Source organism: Amblyomma mixtum, chromosome 7, assembly GCF_055824585.1.
Source record: "Amblyomma mixtum isolate Tamu chromosome 7, ASM5582458v1, whole genome shotgun sequence".
NCBI lineage: Eukaryota > Metazoa > Arthropoda > Arachnida > Ixodida > Ixodidae > Amblyomma > Amblyomma mixtum.
Window position 1 is genome coordinate 34,951,230 of NC_143018.1, and position 19,653 is coordinate 34,970,882.

Below are 19,653 nucleotides of genomic sequence, written 5' to 3' on the forward strand. Positions count from 1 at the left end.
GCGTTTATACGGTATCTGGTTTATTTGAGTCCTGTTGGATTGGGTAATAGTATTTTAATCAAGTGCGCTTTCGAATTACGCAAACACAAAACAGAGCAAAAAGGGCTAATGTGAAACATTGTTCAGCCATGTGCACAACTTCAGAGTCGCTATCATTGCACCTCACAAAGCAACATTCAATTTGTAATGACTCCTCCTGCAGAAGGAGGATTGCCATGTCATGGTTGCCATGTCGTTAGTCAGCAGAATTGGTCGTGGCAGTTTTGGCATGCGCAGAACATGGTTGCATATCTCTTTCAATGTAACTATTAGTGACAGACGTCTTCGCAATTCGCTGGCACTTTCCTTTTCAACACGTACAAGAGTGGCGGCAGAGGTCAGTTATGTCCGGTTAGTGGCGCAGTGCAGTACGGGGCAGCTCTGAGGTGCATGCGTAGAAGGCCTCGTGATAGTAAAGGGGCTGGCAACAGTGTATTTTTTAACGTCAACCTTGTAGCGGCATGCAATGAGCGCGAAATAAAAATTATGCTGTGTCACCACCAGTGCGGTCTGTGCATTCGATGCCACCAAACAAATTGGCAGCCAGGCGGCGAACTGTAAAGGATCGCTTTGTCCTGTGTGAAGTCACCGCGCGGTGCACTGAGTTGCAACATCGCCGATGTGTACATGACAGTGCAATGAGCATTGAAGAGTCCATTTAGGTGTCACGCTCTTTAATGCAGTCGATCGGTGATTGTAACCACCATATCGTCAAACTCGGGCATTCCCACAGCGCATTCTAGATCTTGGAATTCAACAAAGCCAATGCAGGCTGGGGGCTCAAATTATCCAGTTAAAATCTTATTGGAAATTGCGACACGGTAGAAGTTGCGCAAATCATCCTGGTTTTTGAGTTTACCACTAAACCTTATCGAGGTTTCACTGCAGTTTTTTCCACCTTTTGTTGTGATTGCAGTTAGCTGTCGGTGTGCCTGCCAGATTCATACTGTCGATATTGCAAGGGCATTGTTGGCTTACATAACTGTCTGCTATAAGTGGCGGATGGAGTGTTATGCACGGGCCATAGCTTGCAAATAAGGTCACTCAGCAGTGCAGACATATCAACATTGATCCTGAAAAATGCTACTAATTGCATTTTAAATTTTTGATGCTTATGAAAAGCTGCCCATAATCTGTTTTAACCGTTATTTCTTTCTCCGGCCATCGCAGGATGCCAGCGCTTGCAACAGCACAACTCAGTCGAGCGGCAGCTTCACCCTGCCCGAGATGCCAAACCTGGACTTCACTCAGTCGTATAGTTCAGGGGAGACTGAGCCTTGCAGAGGTGACGGAAAAGTGGAGTCCGGCAGTGGGAACGCTGAGGCAGCTGCTCTTGCAATGAGCACTGATGGAGGCAATAATGCTGTTGTGGCAAGTGACAAGGATGCACATCTGTGCGCACCGACACAAGGGTTCCCAGATTCCACTCAGGAGGTGGAATCCGGTGATGCTTCAGCACTCGGTGGTACAAATACAACTGCACAACCTTGCACAGACTATACAGAGTGCGCGGTAGCCTCCCATTCGAGACGCGATGAAGTAGCCAGTGTTGAGGTTGATGAAGCAGATCCGCTCAATGCACCAACGCAGGGGTTTGGCGACACTGCTGCACTCGTAACAACTACAGAAGCTTGTCCAACTGCAGCTGCTCAGCCTTCTGCTGATGGCACGGAGTATGCAGTAGCACATTTTTCGGCCCACGATGAAGCGACTGATGCTGCAACTGATGAACTGGATCGGCTCAACGCACCAACGCAGGGCTTCGCAAATGATTCCATTGCATTGCTCGATGAGGCAGAGGAAGAAAATAATCTGAATGCAGCCACTCAGCCTTATTCTGATGATACAGAATACTCCAAGGCACCTCATTCAAACCATGGGGAAATAGCCAATGCTGAGGTGGATGAAATTGATCGGTTAAATGCGCCAACGCAAGGCTTTGCTGAAGACACTACGGAGAGTCTGACTGCGGCAATTCTGGCGCCAGCAGCATGTGCCAGCCTGGACGAGCAAGAAAGGCTGAATGCAGTCACCCAGTCTATTGACGATCACGGTCGGGGTGAAGCCGACATAGAAGACGTTTTGTGCGGTCCCACCCAACCAGGGGACAGGCCACGGCGCCTCCTGTCTGGGCCATGCGACCTGAGCTTCGTCCTGTGCGAAGCATCCCAACCGTGCCGGGACAATGAGGAGGAGGACGACGAATATTGTCCACCAACCCAGAAGGACACTTCACCGGCTCTCAAAGTTCATCCCTTGCTGAAGCACGGGAAAGAAAAGCGCCAAGCACCAGTTGGGGGCGATGACGATAACGACGAAACACCTCCTTTGTCGCCGAAGACGACAGTTGACGAAACGCCGCCACCTTCCCCTGGCTTTGTCGCCGAGAGTGATCCAGAAGATAACAATGCAAGTATGGTCACTGCCCGGCACTCGCTGTCAGCTCTTGATGTGACCGGCACCACGCTTTACGAAGACTGTGGTACTCCTGGCAACACTGTCGGCTCGCCAGTTATCGGAATGTTTGGAAGGGTTTCCGCGAAGCGACCACGAAGTGGCATGAGCCTCAGGAAGAAGCCTTCCTGTGACATTGCTGTGGAGCTGCCCAGCCTGGAGGCGGCCGCAGAAGCAGAGTACCAGCAGGAGTCAGCGTCGTCAAAAGCCTCCAGAAAGTTGGATTACTCTGAGCAAGCACGAGCTGGTGATGGAGGTGAGAGCGGTGCAGCGAGCACAGGCATCTCTGCAGTAACGTGCCTGGAAAAGAAGGCTGAAGAAGCTTCCAAGCCCCCTGCTGATAATGCTGGTGACAGTATTCCTAGCCCTGCAAAAGGGAGGACTTCTACAGCAAGCATCGATCCCAGTGAAAAGGACGACGATGCTCCCTACCTTCATATGAGTGAAATCGAAGGCCTTGATGTACCGGCTACGGAGGAGGGGGGCAGTTCTGGGCCTTGTCGACGCTCTGCCACCCTGGAGGAGACCATCAACGCCACTGAAGGTCAGACGGAAAGTGACAAGGTGGTGGGTAATACTGCTAGCCCTGCTAGCAGGAAAACGCCAGAGCAACCTTGCAGCCGCGAAGAAGTGCCCGAAAAAGATGAGTCGCCAAAGGTTTCGTCTGATGTCGAAGAGGAAAGCGAGGCTGTTTCCAGCAGAAGAGGCAAGAGGAAGCAGGCGTCAAAAACTTCTCGCGTAAGAAAGAAAGCAAACGAGATCGATGTAGGAGATGCCCCTGCTGAGGCTGCTGTGGTGCCAGCTCGACGAAGCAGTGGTCGTCAAAATGCAGGCTCAAAAATGAAGTCCCTCTTGTCCTTGGAGAAGAGGACATCTGCATCTGGAGACTTCCGTGAAGGTGGCCTGTCGCAGGAGGTTTCTGACAAGCAGGATGTGGCTGAGAAGGTGCAGGATAAAGTCGCAAAACGGGGATTGAGGCGTGGACAGAAAGGAAAAGGCACCACAAAAGAAGAGCAAGAAGTGGCACCTCCTCCACCTCATCGGGAGCCCTCGCCAGATGCCAGCTCGCAAGAAAAAGATGTCGATGAGCATTCATTGCAAGAAGGGGAAGCGAAATGTGATCGGAGAAGCCCAGTTGCTGATGAAGATGAAGAACAGATGATAAAGGAGGCACCCGTAGTTGCCAGTGAAGACAAGCTCGTGGAAGACAGAGTTGAGGTACCGTCCTCGCCAGTTTTGGAATGCAAGCTTGACTGTACAAATGCTACCGTCGAGACTGGCTTCTCCGAGCCCTTCACCTCTTTCTCACAAATAATGGAAGATTGCCAAGCCGCTTCTGAAGATGGGAAAACTGAACAGGTTGAAGACCAGCGACAAACTACAGCTGACACAAAAGCTATGGACGAAGATGAAGCAACAAGCTCATCTGTTCATTTGGAACACGAGTCTGTAGCTGAGCGGCGTCGTCAACCTTCTAGGTCAACAGCAAATGCAAACAGTGGTGCAGTGACGAGGAAGAGAAAAGAACCAGCTGCCAAGGCGCCTTTGACACGCCGCAAGGCCACGCGAGGGAATGCTCGAGAAAATTCTTTTCAACCAGCGGAGGTACTGGCAGAAGACACGCCTAGAGAAGTTGACGAGTCTGAAGCAGCACAATCTTCTGCACAGCAACGGTCAACCAGGGCTGCTAAGCGTGGCCGTCTTTCCCGTAACAAAGACACAAAGAAAACTGCATCTGAATTTGAAGTGCTGAGCACCATTCCAGAAACAGAAATGCCTGAAAGCGTCTCTGAAGCAGACAGTCTTCCGGCTCAGCCCCTGGAAGACGTTGATGAAAAGGTATCGGTAGCTGCAGAGACTTCATTACCTTCCCAAGAAGACAGGTCAGTTTCGCATCCACGTTCGTCAAAGACTTCTCGACGGGATGTGAAGAGAACAACCAAAGTGGCTCTGGCAGGGGCTGACACTGCAGCTGGTAACGCGGAAGAGGAAGAGCAGAAAGGTGGTGCAACAGCTTCCCAGCGTGGAAGAAGAGGCACAAGGACACGCCCTACTCGTCGGGACAGCGAGTCGCAGAATGAAAGTACACTAGATGTGTCGTTGAAAAGTGATTTGGAAAGCACCGTATCATTAAGCCCAGGAGCATCTCGACGAGGAAGGAGGGGAGAGAAGCTTTCCCAAGAGCAGAACAGTAAGGCACACGCTAAAGACACTAAGGCTTCACAGCCTGAACCTGAAGCAGTGAGAGATCTTCCAAGGAGAGGAAGGGGCACCAGACAATCTCAGACTGAGAACACCTCTGCTGATGGCACTATAGTAGAGGGCACATCGGCTGACAGTTGTACTGAGACTGAATCACAGGACAGCAGAACTTCTCGGCGCAGAGGAAGGAAGGCACCAGCTTCGTCACAAGAAAAAGTGGGCGAAGCTATCGGACAATCTCAGACTGAGAACACCTCTGCTGATGGCACTGTAGTAGAGAGCACATTGGCTGACAGTTGTACTGAGACTGTATCGCAGGACAGCAGAACTTCTCGGCGCAGAGGAAGGAAGGCACCAGCTTCGTCACAAGAAAAAGTCGGCGAAGCTATCGGACAATCTCAGACTGAGAACACCTCTGCTGATGGCACTATAGTAGAGGGCACATCAGCTGACAGTTGTACTGAGACTGAATCGCAGGACAGCAGAACTTCTCGGCGCAGAGGAAGGAAGGCACCAGCTTCATCACAAGAAAAAGTGGGCAAAGTTATCGGACAATCTCAGACTGAGAACACCTCTGCTGATGGCACTATAGTAGAGGGCACATCGGCTGGCAGTTGTACTAAGACTGAATCGCAGGACAGCAGAACTTCTCGGCACAGAGGAAGGAAGGCACCAGCTTCGTCACAAGAAAAAGTTGGCGAAGCTATCATAAGCATGGAAGCAGATGTGGCTGAAGAAAGCTGTGTGGAGAAGCAGCTGGAAGAAACTGCTGGAAGAAAGGGCAGTAGGCTGCCTACAAAGAAACGGGGCTGGCCACATGCGGACACTTCGGCGGAGAGTGCGTTGGAAAGTGATAACACAGAGGCAGATGAGGAGAACACACGGCCCCAGAGTGGGAGAACGTCCGCGAGGTTGTCGCAGAAGCAGCACGGTGAAGAGTCCTCCAAAGCGGATGTTGCGAAAGGAAGCCCAAAAACCCCTGAACCTCAGACCACGAGGAGTTCACAGCGTAAAAGGACTGCAAGCCTTTCTCAGGAAAGTAAATCACTGTCTGAGCAGACTGCCCAAGCTGGTCCTGCTAAGCGTCCACTAAAAACAGAGCCAGCAAGCCCAGCTGAAACAAACTCCCAGTCTAGCAGTGCAAGCACAGAGCAAGGCCGAAGCCAGGAAACTGGGCGGCGAGGGAAGAAGAATGCGGCAAAAGTTCCTTCAAAAGTCGCTCAAGAGACTGTTGAATCCGAGCTGCTTGAACTGTCCCCCAAGCCCTCAAGTGAACCTCCTAAGGCAAGGCCCAGTCGTCGTCAAGCATCCGAAATGCCTGCTCCTGCACGGGCGCCGGTGACAAGGAAAAGGGATGCTCGGCGAGTAGGGAAACAGGGAGGTACCCCATCGGCTTCTGCAGCATCCACAGTGGAAACTCTGGAGGAGGCCTCCTTTTTGTGTTCTCCCCCAAAGGCGGCCAGAAAAAAACGGCATGTTGCTTCAATTAGCTTCGGTGTAGGCAGGCAGGAGTCTGACGACGACGAAAGCACAGGCAACGAGGAACAAACTCTAGAGGAGATGCAAGTCAAGTTGGAGCCAAAGTCAAAACGGAAGGCACCAGTGAAAGAACCAGCCGTCAAGCAGGAAGTCATCGAGGTAGGTTGCATCACTGTTCCTTTTCCTAGTTCTTCTCTGTGGTAGCTGTATAGGGGAATTTTAGGGATTATGTGCCCTGTGTGGTTGCGTTGCCTAGGTGGTCCAGCCACCCACCGTTATCTGCGCTGGGCACTTATGTTGGCGTAGAGGGTGCATGATATGCCTACTTTCAGTACTTTGTCTCAGAGAAGAGTGTGGAGCAAGTTTTTTGTTTTGTTTTCTGCAAAAGCAGTACCAGTGTTGCAATGCAAAAGTGTGGGCATCTATCTGTAGCCACACCAACAACCTCCCCACCGCACCTGTCTGAGGTCTTCCTCCCAGTGGCGCCCTCAATCCACCTCCCCACCCCATCTTCACCCTTCAAAGTCTCCATCCACCACCGACCAGCCTAGGTCCACCCTCCATAGCTCCTCCCACTGGAACACCGCATAGCAGCGGAACAGAAAAGCAACTGCAAAATCTAATTCAAAGATGTAGTGGGAAAACCAGTTGCTCACTAGAAGCCCTGTCCTCGAGCCTACTCTCCACCCCACTTCCCTAGCTAGGGGGATGCTCACCCAGCGACAAGACGAGGCGGGCCATTACAACAAGCCATGCTAAGCCAAAGCAGACTCGCCACAATAACAATAACAGCAGAAGAGTGTGGCCGTATGGAGTGAGCTTAACCCATGTATGCTGAAACTTGAGAAATTTTTATAAATGTAACTATTTTTCGGTATAGAAAAGCAAATTCGCTACTCATTACATGTAATAAAGCGTCAAGCATTTGACATTGACTTTGAAGTCTCATTTTGCATCATGCGCAGTGATTTTCTTTTGATGATGTGCAAAAACTTTTCTTGTAGCCAAGGGGGTAGCCAAAGGGGTCGAATTTCAAAAATGGAGTCCAGAGAAGACTGATGGATCCTTCTGAATGGACACAACACTACCCTTCCACATAAAAAGTTTAGAGACTCTCAACCCAATGCTAGCGAGTAGAATAAACTATTAGTTACTGCAAAAAAAAAAAAAAGTGATGTCCTACACATGGGACGTGAAGTGTGTATGGGTTAAAGCCACTGCCCATGATGAATGAAAATGGTACTTTGGATGCCTCCAGTGAAGCCAGTGTGCTCGTTTTAAGGGACCTTGAGTTCAGGCACAGATGTTGCGAGGTCCGTTTGCAGAACCTAGCAGAGCAGGCAGATGAACTAGGAGTTGTAGTATAAGCAAACTCTGCTACCTGTCGCTGCAACTGCCGCGGTGGCTCAGTGTTTATGGTGCTAGGCTGCTGATCCGAAAGACGTGGGTTCGATCTCTGCCATAGCGGTCAGTTTCGATGGAGGTGCAGTGCTTGAGGGCAGTGTAGCTTGCAGTGCGAGTGCACGGTTAAGAACCCCAGGGGGTCTAAATTATCTAGAGCCCTCCACTGCAGCATCCTTCATAACCTGAGTCGCTTTGGGACGTCAAGCCTCATAAAACTACAAACCTATAAACCACTGTTGCATGCATGAACATTGCCACCCATAGGAAACTCTTTGATAAAGACAATGTCAAAAAACGCTAGCATAGCTGCTGCCAGTCCATTCGTTCACAAGCGGAGTGAGGAGTCAGTTGAGTTTCCCCTTCAGGTGGTGGCGAGAGGAAACACTTGATGGTGATGAATTGATGGTTCGGAGTCTCAAACAGTCACGTTACTCGATGGCGGGACAAGAAGGTTAACTATTTATTTACACAAAATAAACGAGAAGAAACAAGCAAGGAGAAAACTATTTACAACATGACTGACACGTTATTACACAAAATCAGCCCCACTTAACCGGGAGCGTTCCGTTTTAAGCCTTCTGTCTCCGCCCTTGGCGGGGACAGCAACCAATCAAATACTGGGGACAGGATACCAGCCAATCAAACACCGAAGGCTCCTTATGCAATAAAAAAAAAAGGAAAGGCTGTCGCTGAGGGGTCCAGCGTCCAGTGGCTACAAACACGAGAAAGAGCGTTCTGGCAACGGCGCCGCCAGCAACAACAGAACAGCCACCAACACGCGTCGCGCCGTGGGTCCGCGGTGCGTCCGTCGTGTGTCCGCGGTTCCATGCACTGTGCTGGAGGCTGGATGGCACCACAGAAAGTTCAGCGAACTTGACAGAGTCCTTGCAGTTTTTATTACTGCATACCAGCACTATTCTTATCATCTTCCAAGTGTGGGCTGCGTTTGCACTGGGAACAATGTAAATCCAGATTCCTTTTCCTCTCACTTTCTGATGTTTTTATATCTCTGTGTGCCTGTTCGAATTTTTCAGTGTCCACCAACTAAACGGGGGAAGCGGAAGGGGAACTTGCCTGATGTCGTTCCCGTGGAACCGCGAAGGTCAAGGTCCCAGGAAGGAGAAACCACGGGCGCTTCATCAATCGGCGCAGCTAAGACCCTGAAACACAAGCCTAAGGTTCTCTTCACAGGCATAGACTCCACAAACGAAGAAGAGGTACCATTTATAAGTCTTTTGTTAGTTTAGGCAGTTTGTGTGTATAGTATAGTCTCGGTGATGTAGTTATGGTTGATCCAAATTTCGCTGTGGTACGCATTGTAAAAATGTCCCACACAAAAGTGCAATGATATATGTTGCAGTTCAGGATAGTACGAACAATATCTCAAGCTGTGGTAGACGATGCGAACACGCAAACTATTGGGCATCTGTCAGCTGGTGTCCTGTGATTATGGTGCCGTTCTAAAGGAACTACTTGGCGACATCAAGGTAGGGGGGGGGGGGGGGATCTAAACGAACTATATGGACATATTCAGCCAAAATTAGCCCTGTTCCAATCTTGGGTTGCAGGCTTTGCCATACTGCGCAAGTGGTTGTGGTGGCGAGGCAATCGTTTGCACCCCAGGTGGTCGAAATTTCCGTAGCCCTCTACTACGGCGTCCCTCATAGCCTTAGTCTCTTTGGGACGTTAAACCCCATAAACCAAACCAAACCCAATTGTTTGCACCTTTACATCACACTTAAGCCTCGCCTGCATTTCGTTAAGGACGCCCTTTCTATTAAAGGTGCACTGAGGAGGAATCTCAACTCGTCTTTTTGCCACGGGAACTCAATCCACACATTCCCAGCATTCTTAGAAACTTCGATTTATTGCTCTGTGCGGCCGATTTCCCTAATTAAATCAGATTAACGTCCGGCTCCCGCCTTTTTTTTTGCATTCCCTGCATACGGTGGGAGGAGTCGACCAACGCATGGAGTGCCTTTAAGGCAGTTGCATGGCGACTTTGGATTCACTTTTATTTTGTTTCTTTTAGGTTTCTGTGAATAAATAGGTCTAGTCAGAGACTACATAGCTGCAAATTAGGCCCACAAAAAGAAAAATACACGTGGACTCTTTGCTTTCCCCGATCACTGCGTATCGCTCCACCGATGGCAGAGCGGAAAGCCGCCACGGGACTGGGTGAAAGGTTGGTCGACTCCTCCCACCGTTTGCAGGGAATTAAAAAAAAAAAAAGCAGGAGCCCGACGTTAATCTGATTTAATTGGGGAAATCGGCCGCACAGGGCAATAATTCAAAGTTTCCAGGAAAGCTTTGATCGTGTACATCGAGTTCCCGCGGCAAAAAGACGAGTTCAGATTCCTCTTCAGTGCACCTTTAAGGTTAATCATGGAAAACTGGAAGAGAGTGAAGTCCCGAAGAGGAAGAGTGCCAACTTGGCGAAAGAGCTGGGTACCACTGTTGGTGCTCTGCACCATTATCGGGCAGCGGGACGTAGTCATGAGGAATGCGCGGTTTTACGCTGCTTCGTACATTTCACTCGGCGACGTTGCAGGAAAAACGTTCCGAATGAACGTTGTGGACTTTCTCTGCCAAAAATAATCGTGCCATATGAATGAGGTTGTATTTTCTTAAATTTTATATTTGATTTGTCTTGTTTTGGGTCGTATGAATTCTGGATGGCACAATTATTTCGCATGCTCCTTGGTTCTACACTTTAAAGGGGCCCAGAAACACAATCTTAGTTAACTGTTTGGCCTGTTGATTGCATACAGTGAGTTGTAATGGTGCTATTAGCGTCGGTAATACCGCGTATATTCCGTTTTTTAATATTTTAATGTCCTCCCAAAAACAACTTCATGGCTCTGATGGTGTCGCCACACAGTGGCGGGTTTTTAGCAGCGGATATGACATCACCTGGCGCGAGCTTGATGATCGGACAAACAGTAAATACAGTACAACCTCGATAATTCGAACTCGGTTAATTCGAAATCCCGGATAATTCGAAGGTTTTCTGTGGTCCCGTATTTTCCAATGTAAATTTGGCCGGATAATTCGAACAGGCGGCCTGCGCCAGCCCGGTTAATTCGAAAATTTGGACTGCTATGCGGCAATGCCTGATCCATGTTTCGCCGCAAACCCGGCGAAACGACGGCCCTACGGAGCCGCGAGGCAAAGCCACATAGTAATGGTGATGATTTATAGGCGAAGCGCCCCAGCCGGAGCACTCTCCGCACAAAAATCGGTCCACAGTGCGCCTCGCGCACCGCCGAAACACGCGCCTGCAGAGGAGAAGACGTGCTTCACTGCAACGCGGCGGGCATACCGGTTTTTATCACGTGACCTTGCCCCCATTCCATCCCTTGGTGTGCTTCGCCCACTCTTCCCCCGTGCCTCCGACGCTGCAAGTACGCCGCCACCACCGCCGCGCAGGTCTCGCCTGCGCCATTTCTTTGTGTTGTGCGCTGTGGTTAGGGGTCGGCTACTGTGCCGTTTTTTTGGGCGGGACTGTGCAGAAGTGCTATCTTTGTGACCGTAGCAGTGAAGAAATGCCAAAGTACAAGACTTTAACGCTGCAGCAGAAGTTCTGCTTGATCCAGGAAGCAGGCAAGAGCGCTTGTTCGAAGACAGAGTTGGCCAAAAGGCATGGCGTGCCCCTCTCGACGTTGTCCACAATATTGAGCAACGAGTCAAAAATACTAGAGGCTTACGGCAAGACATATTCTTCGAAGCGGTCACGAGTGCGGGCTCCCATGTATCAAGATGTGGAAGCTGCTCTGCTTCGCTGGCTGCAGAAAGCAAACGCTGCCCACCTTCCCGTCAATGGAACGCTACTGCGGGAGAAGGCCAACGACCTAGCTCTACAACTTGGGCACGAGGAATTTAAGTGCAGTAATGGATGGTTTTGCCGTTTTAAAGAACGCAATAATTTAACCTTTCTGACCGTCTGTGGTGAGAGCGGCAGTACTAACGAGAGCGTTGTCGAGGATTGGAGAAACCACACATTGGCGCCGCTGCTTAGAGAGTACGGTGCAGACGACGTTTACAACCTTGACGAGGCTGCACTTTTTTATAAGATGCTGCCAACAAAAACATTCTCAGTGAAGAACACCGCCATCAAGGGTAGAAAACAGGCCAAGGACAGGATTACTGTGCTGTTCGGCGCAAACATGTGCGGTAAACACAAGCTGCCGCTACTGGTCGTCGGGAAGACGGGGAAGCCTCGCTGCTTCAAAAATGCGCGGCTGCTGCCAAAGGATGAACTCGTCTACAGGCACAATAAGAAAGCCTGGATGACAGGTGCAATATTTGAAGAGTACGTGCGGCAACTTGACCGCAAGTTCGCGGCCACGGGCAGGAATGTCCTATTTGTCGTCGTCAACTACCCGGCACATGGCGACATCCCACATCTCCAGGCCATCAGGATGGTATTTTTACCTCCGAACACCACTGCGATCTCACAGCCGATGGACCAAGGCGTCATTCACCACACTAGGAAGATTTATCGGTACCACCTGCTCAAGCGCATGCTCCTTTGCTACGACAATGGCAAGGAGTACTCCATCGACCTCCTCGGAGCCATATGCCTCATGGTGTACGCTTGGAAACAAGTGGAGCCCACAGTGATCAGGCGGTGTTTTGAACACGCTGGTTTTTCCAGTGAAAGCACTGTTGATGCCGATGCAGACCACACATGTACTACTACTCTTGACGAAGAAGGAGCAGAGTATTGCGACCGCATCAATGCGCTCTGCGCAGAGGATGAGTCCAACGCAGTCGGCTTCGCCGAGTATATCAACTTTGAGAGCGAAGAGCAGACTGGCTACTCTGACTTGGAGAGTGAGATCACTGCTGGTACGAACATGCGCGATGACAGTGACGATAGCGACGACGACACCGACGAGCCTCCCCGAGCACCTGCTCTTGGTGAAGTTATCGGATCGCTGAACGTTATCCGCAGTTTTGTTGAGTGCCGCGGTGGAAGTTCAGAGATGTTTCGTCTATTTGACCAACTCGAGAGCATGACCTTAGGAGCCGCAAACTACCGGACGCGGCAAACCAGCATCTCTGATTACTTTCAGTAGTAATTCAAAATATGCCGAATAAAGGTAACACGTTCCTGCAACGAATTTTTTTGCCTAAGTCTTATTTCTTGGTGTGTTCGGTTAATTCGAAAACCCGCTTAATTCGAAGATTTCTCGCGGTCCCGATGACTTCGAATTAACGAGGTTGTACTGTATACTGCAAATTGTGTGAATAAATACACATTTTGCACCTGCCTGCGTTTTATAATAGATCAACAAAAACAACTTGTTTGTCTTAGATAAAAGCCCTGCAAAGCAAGTAAAATAAAAATACACCACCATGGGCGCTCTGGCATGGAGACGACGCTGCCAGTCTCAGCAAAAACGAGTTACAGGGAGCAGGCAACCATGGAGTACAAACTTCCGCGACGTGCTCTGGCTGGCTGTTTTGATTGGTTGCGCCAGGTGCCGTCATTGGGAGAGCGAAATAGGAGTGGGAAGGCCCGCCAAAATCGAGTTGAGGGCAGCGTTTTGTTTGCTTGTATTTTGAAATTTCTCAACTGAATAACTCCCGTTCCTGTGCATCGATTCCTGTGATTCTTTTTAAGTCAGCATCTGTGTGACATAAAGAACCCACCTGAAGTATAGCCGGTATCCCCCCAAGCAGTGTTTCGCAGCCCCTTTAAGGTGTCTTGCTTATGCTCAGTGCTTATACCGTATGTCGTGGTTCATGTTGGTTCTTTGATGCGGCGAGAAGTGGCATATCTAGTTTTAAGCGTACATATTGCACCTGTGTTCATTGTCCTCTGTAGTGTGTTCGTCCTTTTTACCGAAGCCCTGCGTGCATGTACACTGCAGCGAATTTGTCAAACCATTCAGTCACTGATGTTGATGATGAAGATATAGGGGTTATGATGTGTACAGACAAGGTCAGACCACAACGCTTGCGGATAACCGAATTCCCATGCACATTCGTTGTGCTGTCTGCAGTGTATTTAAGCCAGTACCTTTGCCCCGAACTTTCATTGGGAATGTGAGTCCTGTGGCCTTGAAACATTGATTCCTTTCTGTTTTATTCTCTTATGCATATCTCTGCTTATAGCTGTTATGCTTTCCCCTTCCTAGACAGGTTTCCCTCGGACACTCAAATGTATTGTCGCTATTGCCGTTTTCTTTCTGCTAGCTTCTCTGTCAATTGCTCTTGTTGTTATCTGCATTCAAACCACCCTGCATGCTGCAAGCATTGCTCTTCTATGACTTTGCGAAGGCTGGCTACCAGCAACAGGTTCAGTAGCCAGAAGGATTATGTTCCGCATTATTTTAGAGATATATCAGCACAACTGCTCTTTTGCAGCTTCCATTTCAGTTTTCCATTTGTTTACCGGATTTCACCTGGCCGCGACTTGAGCACAGAAATGTGGTTATTTTCACATCGGGAGTGATGAGCTTGGTTCCTGTTTGTCGGGGTTAAATCTTTGAGAAGGTCGTGTCATTCAAAAGGAGTGAAATTTTCAAAGTACTGTACCTTTACGGTCAAGTGAGGGAAACAATAACCACGGTGTTCTCAGCCATAAATTCTTCGGTTCCGGTGATTTGAATCCGGTTGCCAAGTGTAGTGGCCACCAGTGGTTACAGGTTGCTGATGGAACTACCACTTTGAAGAATGAACTTATCAAATAAAGCAAATCCCTGCGGTTTTTTATGCGAAGCATATTACTAGAGCTACACTACAGCCCGTCGAGCGCGGCGGTGGAGCTACCATTGACCTTTAGCGTGACCACGTGACAACATGACGTCACAGCGGAGGAGAGATGGGCTGCCGGCTCGTACGGTCGGCCGCGGCGGTGGAGGCTCCACATCAGAGGCGCTGCCTGCTGCTGCTGGGGGTACATCAATACAGTCTATAGGGAATGGTGGCGGTGGTGGAATAACTAAGGGTGTTTCCAATGTACTTTCCATGGGTGCCAAGAATGCTGTTGTAGCCGGTGCTGGGGCAGCGGTTGTACACTCTGCATTGAATTCACCGATGATCCTTGCTGCCACGGCAATCCTTGCTACACTTCTAGTGGTTGTATTAAAATGACCAAGTATTCAGCCAAGGAAAGCCATGTATTACCAAGCCTAGCCATCAATATGCTTCGCATCTGACTAGGCTTAACCTTAGCTAAGCTTTTGTTTGTAGACCTGATGCAGCCTGCATGACCTTATTTTGTTTGTTTCTTTAGCAGGTCGTAAGAGAGCTGGGTGGTGCCGTGGCAACTACGGCATCTGCTTGCACGCACCTCGTCACCGACAAGGTGGGGAACTATGCGACATTTCCATCAGTGTTGCCTGCAGACGTGTGCTAGGGTTGTGTTTTGGACTGCTCAAGCTTGGAGCTGTCGGAGCAGCCTGCCATGTTATCTCTGGCTCTCGTATTTGATCCTGAAATTGTTTTTTTTCTCTTCCTTTGTTTTTTCTTTATTCCAGTTATCATCTGTGTGCACTATTACTGCAACAGGTGACAGCCATGCCAGTCTGCTGCTGAATGCAATGTTGCCAACTCCCTCTTTCCCCATACCCCCACGCTAACCGACCTAAGCACTCTAATGCAGTTGGATTTCATTTCTTGTTAACTTCTTAATTGACCTTTTAATCTTTTGTCTTCCTACCTAGTGAAAGGCAGGCAAGCATACATAAACACTCGCTCTTTGATATAATGAAGCGGTAGTGTGGTGTGCGTATGTGTGTGTCGGTGCAAGAGATGACGGCTGGATTGAAATGTTGAAGCGGGCAGCTCTGAAGCTGCAGTCTGTCACCAGTTGCGTGTGGCAAACTGTTTAGGTGGCTGTTCTGGCAGTGATCTTCTATTCAGGGAATTTTGTCCTTTTGGGGGAATTTTGGGAATAAAATTTGGCAAGAAGGGAATCTTCATGGGTTTTCAGGGATTGTTAAGAGCCAAAATTTACTCCTCTTAACAGGGGAAAGCGGGGCTAGAAATGGGGATTTTTAGGCCGCCTACTTTGGGGAATCTTCAGGTACGGCATGGGACATCAGAGTGCAGTGTAGTGTGAACCCTCGTGTTTTGCACGGTGCACCAGGTGTGACTCGCTGCATTATTTTATTTGCCTCTCTGTGCTTGTTCTGTTGCATGACATTTTCCTGAGGAAAAACACAGCGCACTCCTGAGACAAGGATGAAGAAAGACAAGACGATGCAGCGCTGTATTGTCTTGTCTTTCTTCGTCCTTGTCTTTGGAGCGCGCTGTGTTTTTCCTCAAGATGAACTACCATCTAGCCCGCTCTTCCACCCTTGCAAGTGACATTTTTTTTTTTTCTTCATGGTGGTGTTGCAGTTTCGAAGGACCGTGAAATCTTTATGCTGCATCGGCAAGGGGACACCCATCGTCGATGTGTCGTGGATTAAGAAGTGCCAGGAATCAAAGGCTTTTGTCGGTCAGTTGCAGAGTTTTTTCCAGCCTTTATCCTTTTTTTTTTTTCATCTCCTTTCTCTACGTTCGGTTTGCATAGCAAGAATTTGCACACATGGAAACTTCATTGCCTGTAATGCATTCACTTGCTTGCCCAGTTTCTTCGTTAAACATCAGAGTCTAGATGGAGATGTTCTATTAGGTATACTCTGCACACTGTATTAATACACTTTCGGTGTGCCTTAAAATCACTGGATTCATGTTCTAAGTTGACTAGCGATCGGTGACTAGTGACTGGTGATCTCTCTATGTGATCGGTGCATGTGTGATTAGCATGGTAGGCAAGGCCGACGGAAGTTCAAAACCTGGTGCAGCAGGCGTTGGCTGTGAGAAAAAAGGCAGCAGCGAGAAAAGCAGAGAGAGAGAGAGAAAAGTGCTTAACTGCACTTAACGAGATGCATGAAACGACTAAGATGCGTTTTTTGGGAGAAATCTGCTCAGTCTTGCCCTGCCATCTGAGCTGAGTTGGCAGAGCAACTGTACCAGTTTCGGGGTAGTCTGCGGTTTGAGCCTGTGGTTGGGACCAACATTTCTTCGTGCCCGTCATTTAGCCCGCAGAACTGATGCACTCTTCATTCTGATGGAACCACTGTAAGGGGTGCAAGGGAAGGCAGCCTTTTTGACTGTTTTGAAAGAACATGCAGTGTATTACTCCACTCTTTCATCTGTCTCTGTGTACTCAATGGTGAAGCAACTTCAATCCGTGCTGACAGAATTTTGAACATGTTTTACCGTTTCTCGGCAGTTTGCACGCTGAAAGTGATGTCTCTACGTCACATCCGTGAATAGAAGGCTTAACTAAAATTCTTGAAATCAAAGTGAAGACAGTGTAGCGAGCTATGGAATGGTAAATTTTAAGGGTGCCATTAAGGGACAGGTAGAGAGATTCGTGATGGATTAGGGAATAAACACATGTGAGTGACATCCTTGCAGAAATCGGTGAGAAGAAATGCATATGGGAGGGTTGTGTATGTGTGGGGAGCAAATTTGCAGTGGTTCGTTGGGGTAGAAGGAAAGTGTAGCGAGGGTTAGCAGAGAGTCGGACGGACAGATAAGATTGGGAAATGTGTCGGGATGGGTGGCCGCTGCTGGCACAGGGCGGGCTTTATTCTGCAGTGGATGAAAGTGGAGTGATCGTGATTATGAGGGTAGTGAACTGCTATGGCTCTTGTGCTTCATGCCTACAGATCACACACCATTTCTCCTGCAAGATAAGAAGGCCGAGAAGTCTCTCAACTTCAGTCTCTCGGAGACTCTGTCAAAGGCAGCAGCGCAGGGTGGCGTGCTTCACGGCTGGAGTATACATGCCACCGCGCATGTCCAGCCTCCGCCTCCCGACATGAAAGGTAATCTTCAAACTTGTCGGCATGGCCTCATTGCAAGCATGCGCCGCGTATTGGCTTCCTTGTTTCTGAGTGGCCTACTCTTTCTCTCTTGCTTTCAGAAATAGTGAAGTGTGCTGGTGGCAAGGTGAGCAACTTTTTTCTTTCTTCGTTTGCTTCTCCATGCTGTAGCATAGGAGGGATTAGGAATTTTGGCCACAGCTTTTACCCCCTTGCGATGGCCCGGGTTTACTTGCATACTGAACCATTTCCTGCCTTTTTGAAAAGGTTACAAAATTATGGAATGGAAATACACAACATTAAAGGAAATCCGGGTATAAATTATGCAACGAGGCTTAGTGTCAGCACCACATAGGCTGCTGGTTTCGTTAAGACTTGCAGCAGTGATGCCACGTCTCGTCACCAGTGAAAGCGCTATCCGGCAATACTGTCGTCCTTGGCTTGGTATTGGTTGAGTAGGTTATGGCAAGCATTTGGGGAGCATCTTCAGTGCATGCTTCGCAATATTTCAACAGTGAGCCGCATGTCCAGCTCCGTAACGAGGTCTGTGGTTGCAGTTCACAATTATAGTAGCGAGGTGCTGGAAGTAGTAAGAGAGTATGTCTATTTAGTGCAGGTAGTGACCGCTGATCCAGATCATGAGAGGGAAATATAACTAGAAGAATAAGAATGGGGTTGAGCGCATGTGGCAGGTTCTCTCAGATCATGAATGGCAGTTTACCAATATCCCCCAAGAGAAAGGTATACAACAGCTGCATCTTACCGGTACTCACCTATGGGGCAGAAACGCGAAGGCTAACAAAGAGGGTTCAGCTTAAGTTAAGGACAACGCAGTAAGCTATGGAAAGAAAAATGATAGGTGTAACGTTAAGAGATCGGAAGAGGGCGGAGTGGGTGAGAGAACAAGCGTTGGTTAATGACATCCTAGTTGAAATCAAGAAGAAGAAATGGGCTTGGGCAGGGCGTGTAATGCAAAGGCAAGATAACCGCTGGTCCTTAAGGGTGACTGAGTGGATTCCGAGAGAACGCAAGCGTAGCAGGAGGCGGCAGAAAGTTAGGTGGGCGGATGAGATTAAGAAGTTTGCGGGGATATGGTGGTCACAGCTGGCAAAGGACAGGGTTAATTGGAGAGACATGGGAGAGGCCTTCGCCCTGCTGTGCACATAGTCGGGCTGATGGTGGTGATGATAATGACTTATCCTATTTGCTTTTTACTCCGTCTTTGCATTTTGCACTGGACAGTATTGGGAATCTTGATGTGCTTCTCAATTCTTCAATGTCACTGTAGTGTCTCAGAGACTGAGCTGTTTATTTTTTTTTTCTTAAATCTAGTACCTGGATGCCATGCCAACAAGGTCCACGACAGCCGGTAACACTGTAATCGTGTCGTGTAAAGACGACTCTAAAGCCTGTGCACGTGCAAAGAACAACGGAGTGCCAATAGTGTCCGCAGAGTTTGTGCTGTCGGGACTGCTGCAGTACAAGGTCGACATCGGCACCCACCGTTTGGGTTAAACCGGCCACATAACAAGGAAGGCACAGTGAACTATTGTTTTATGGTGCATCGCAGGCTGCGAAGCATGGAGCCTCATTTTGTATGACTGCAGACTTTAAAAAAGCATTTTAATACTTGTTGTACATATGTACAGACCAGCATGTGTATACATCATGCGTATTGTTTTAATTGCAGACAGTCATGTTTGTGATGTCTGTGGATTGTCAAGTGGCCTCACCTGTTCTTTCTTGACCTCTACTTTTTCTTGTGTTCTTTCTTTTAAGAAAGGTTTTTATCCCTCGGTTTGATTTTACGTTCTATGCACCCAATAAATTTTCTTTGAAAAAATGCTAAATTTTGTAATACTTTCGTTTTGTCGAAAAAGTGCTTCTAGGCTGTTTTAGCGGCTGCTCAAAACTGACGTGAACCGATTTCGTTGAAAGCTTTTCATGCCACCGCTGCCGTAGTTGTTGACTGTTCTAGTTGCAGTTCTTGGCAGGTGTTACATAGCAATTATGTTTGCAGGAGGAGGTTGCCAGAAGAGGGAAGCACGGTAATGCACACAACTGTGGTTTGAAATGCAGAGTTTGTGCGTGTGCGTGTGTGTGCGTGTGTGTGTGTGTGTGTGTGTAAGTGGCCCTCCCATGCCTAACTAGGCGTAGCATAAATTTAGACTTTTTAGTCTTGTCATTTGGTGTAATTATCCAAAGATGAGCGTCAACACTGACAGCTTTGATGACAGCTTTG

General features: G+C 48.7%; 1 protein-coding gene across 3 annotated transcripts in view; it reads left to right on the top strand.

Moving 5' to 3' along the window:
- LOC149335627 (uncharacterized) overlaps positions 1 to 19,261 on the top strand; it is a 28,534-nt gene extending 9,273 nt beyond the window's left edge. For 2 of the 3 annotated variants that reach the window (XM_089552217.1, XM_089552219.1), the window contains 7 exons: positions 1,210 to 6,333; positions 8,613 to 8,795; positions 14,825 to 14,896; positions 15,934 to 16,033; positions 17,256 to 17,414; positions 17,513 to 17,538; positions 18,744 to 19,261. In XM_089552217.1, the coding sequence (XP_089408343.1) occupies positions 1,210 to 6,333; positions 8,613 to 8,795; positions 14,825 to 14,896; positions 15,934 to 16,033; positions 17,256 to 17,414; positions 17,513 to 17,538; positions 18,744 to 18,926 (5,847 nt within the window). In that variant the 3' untranslated portion in view covers positions 18,927 to 19,261. The remainder of the gene's footprint in view (positions 1 to 1,209; positions 6,334 to 8,612; positions 8,796 to 14,824; positions 14,897 to 15,933; positions 16,034 to 17,255; positions 17,415 to 17,512; positions 17,539 to 18,743) is intronic. The other variant, XM_089552218.1, reaches the window with a different exon arrangement.
- Positions 19,262 to 19,653: the final 392 nt, after the last annotated feature.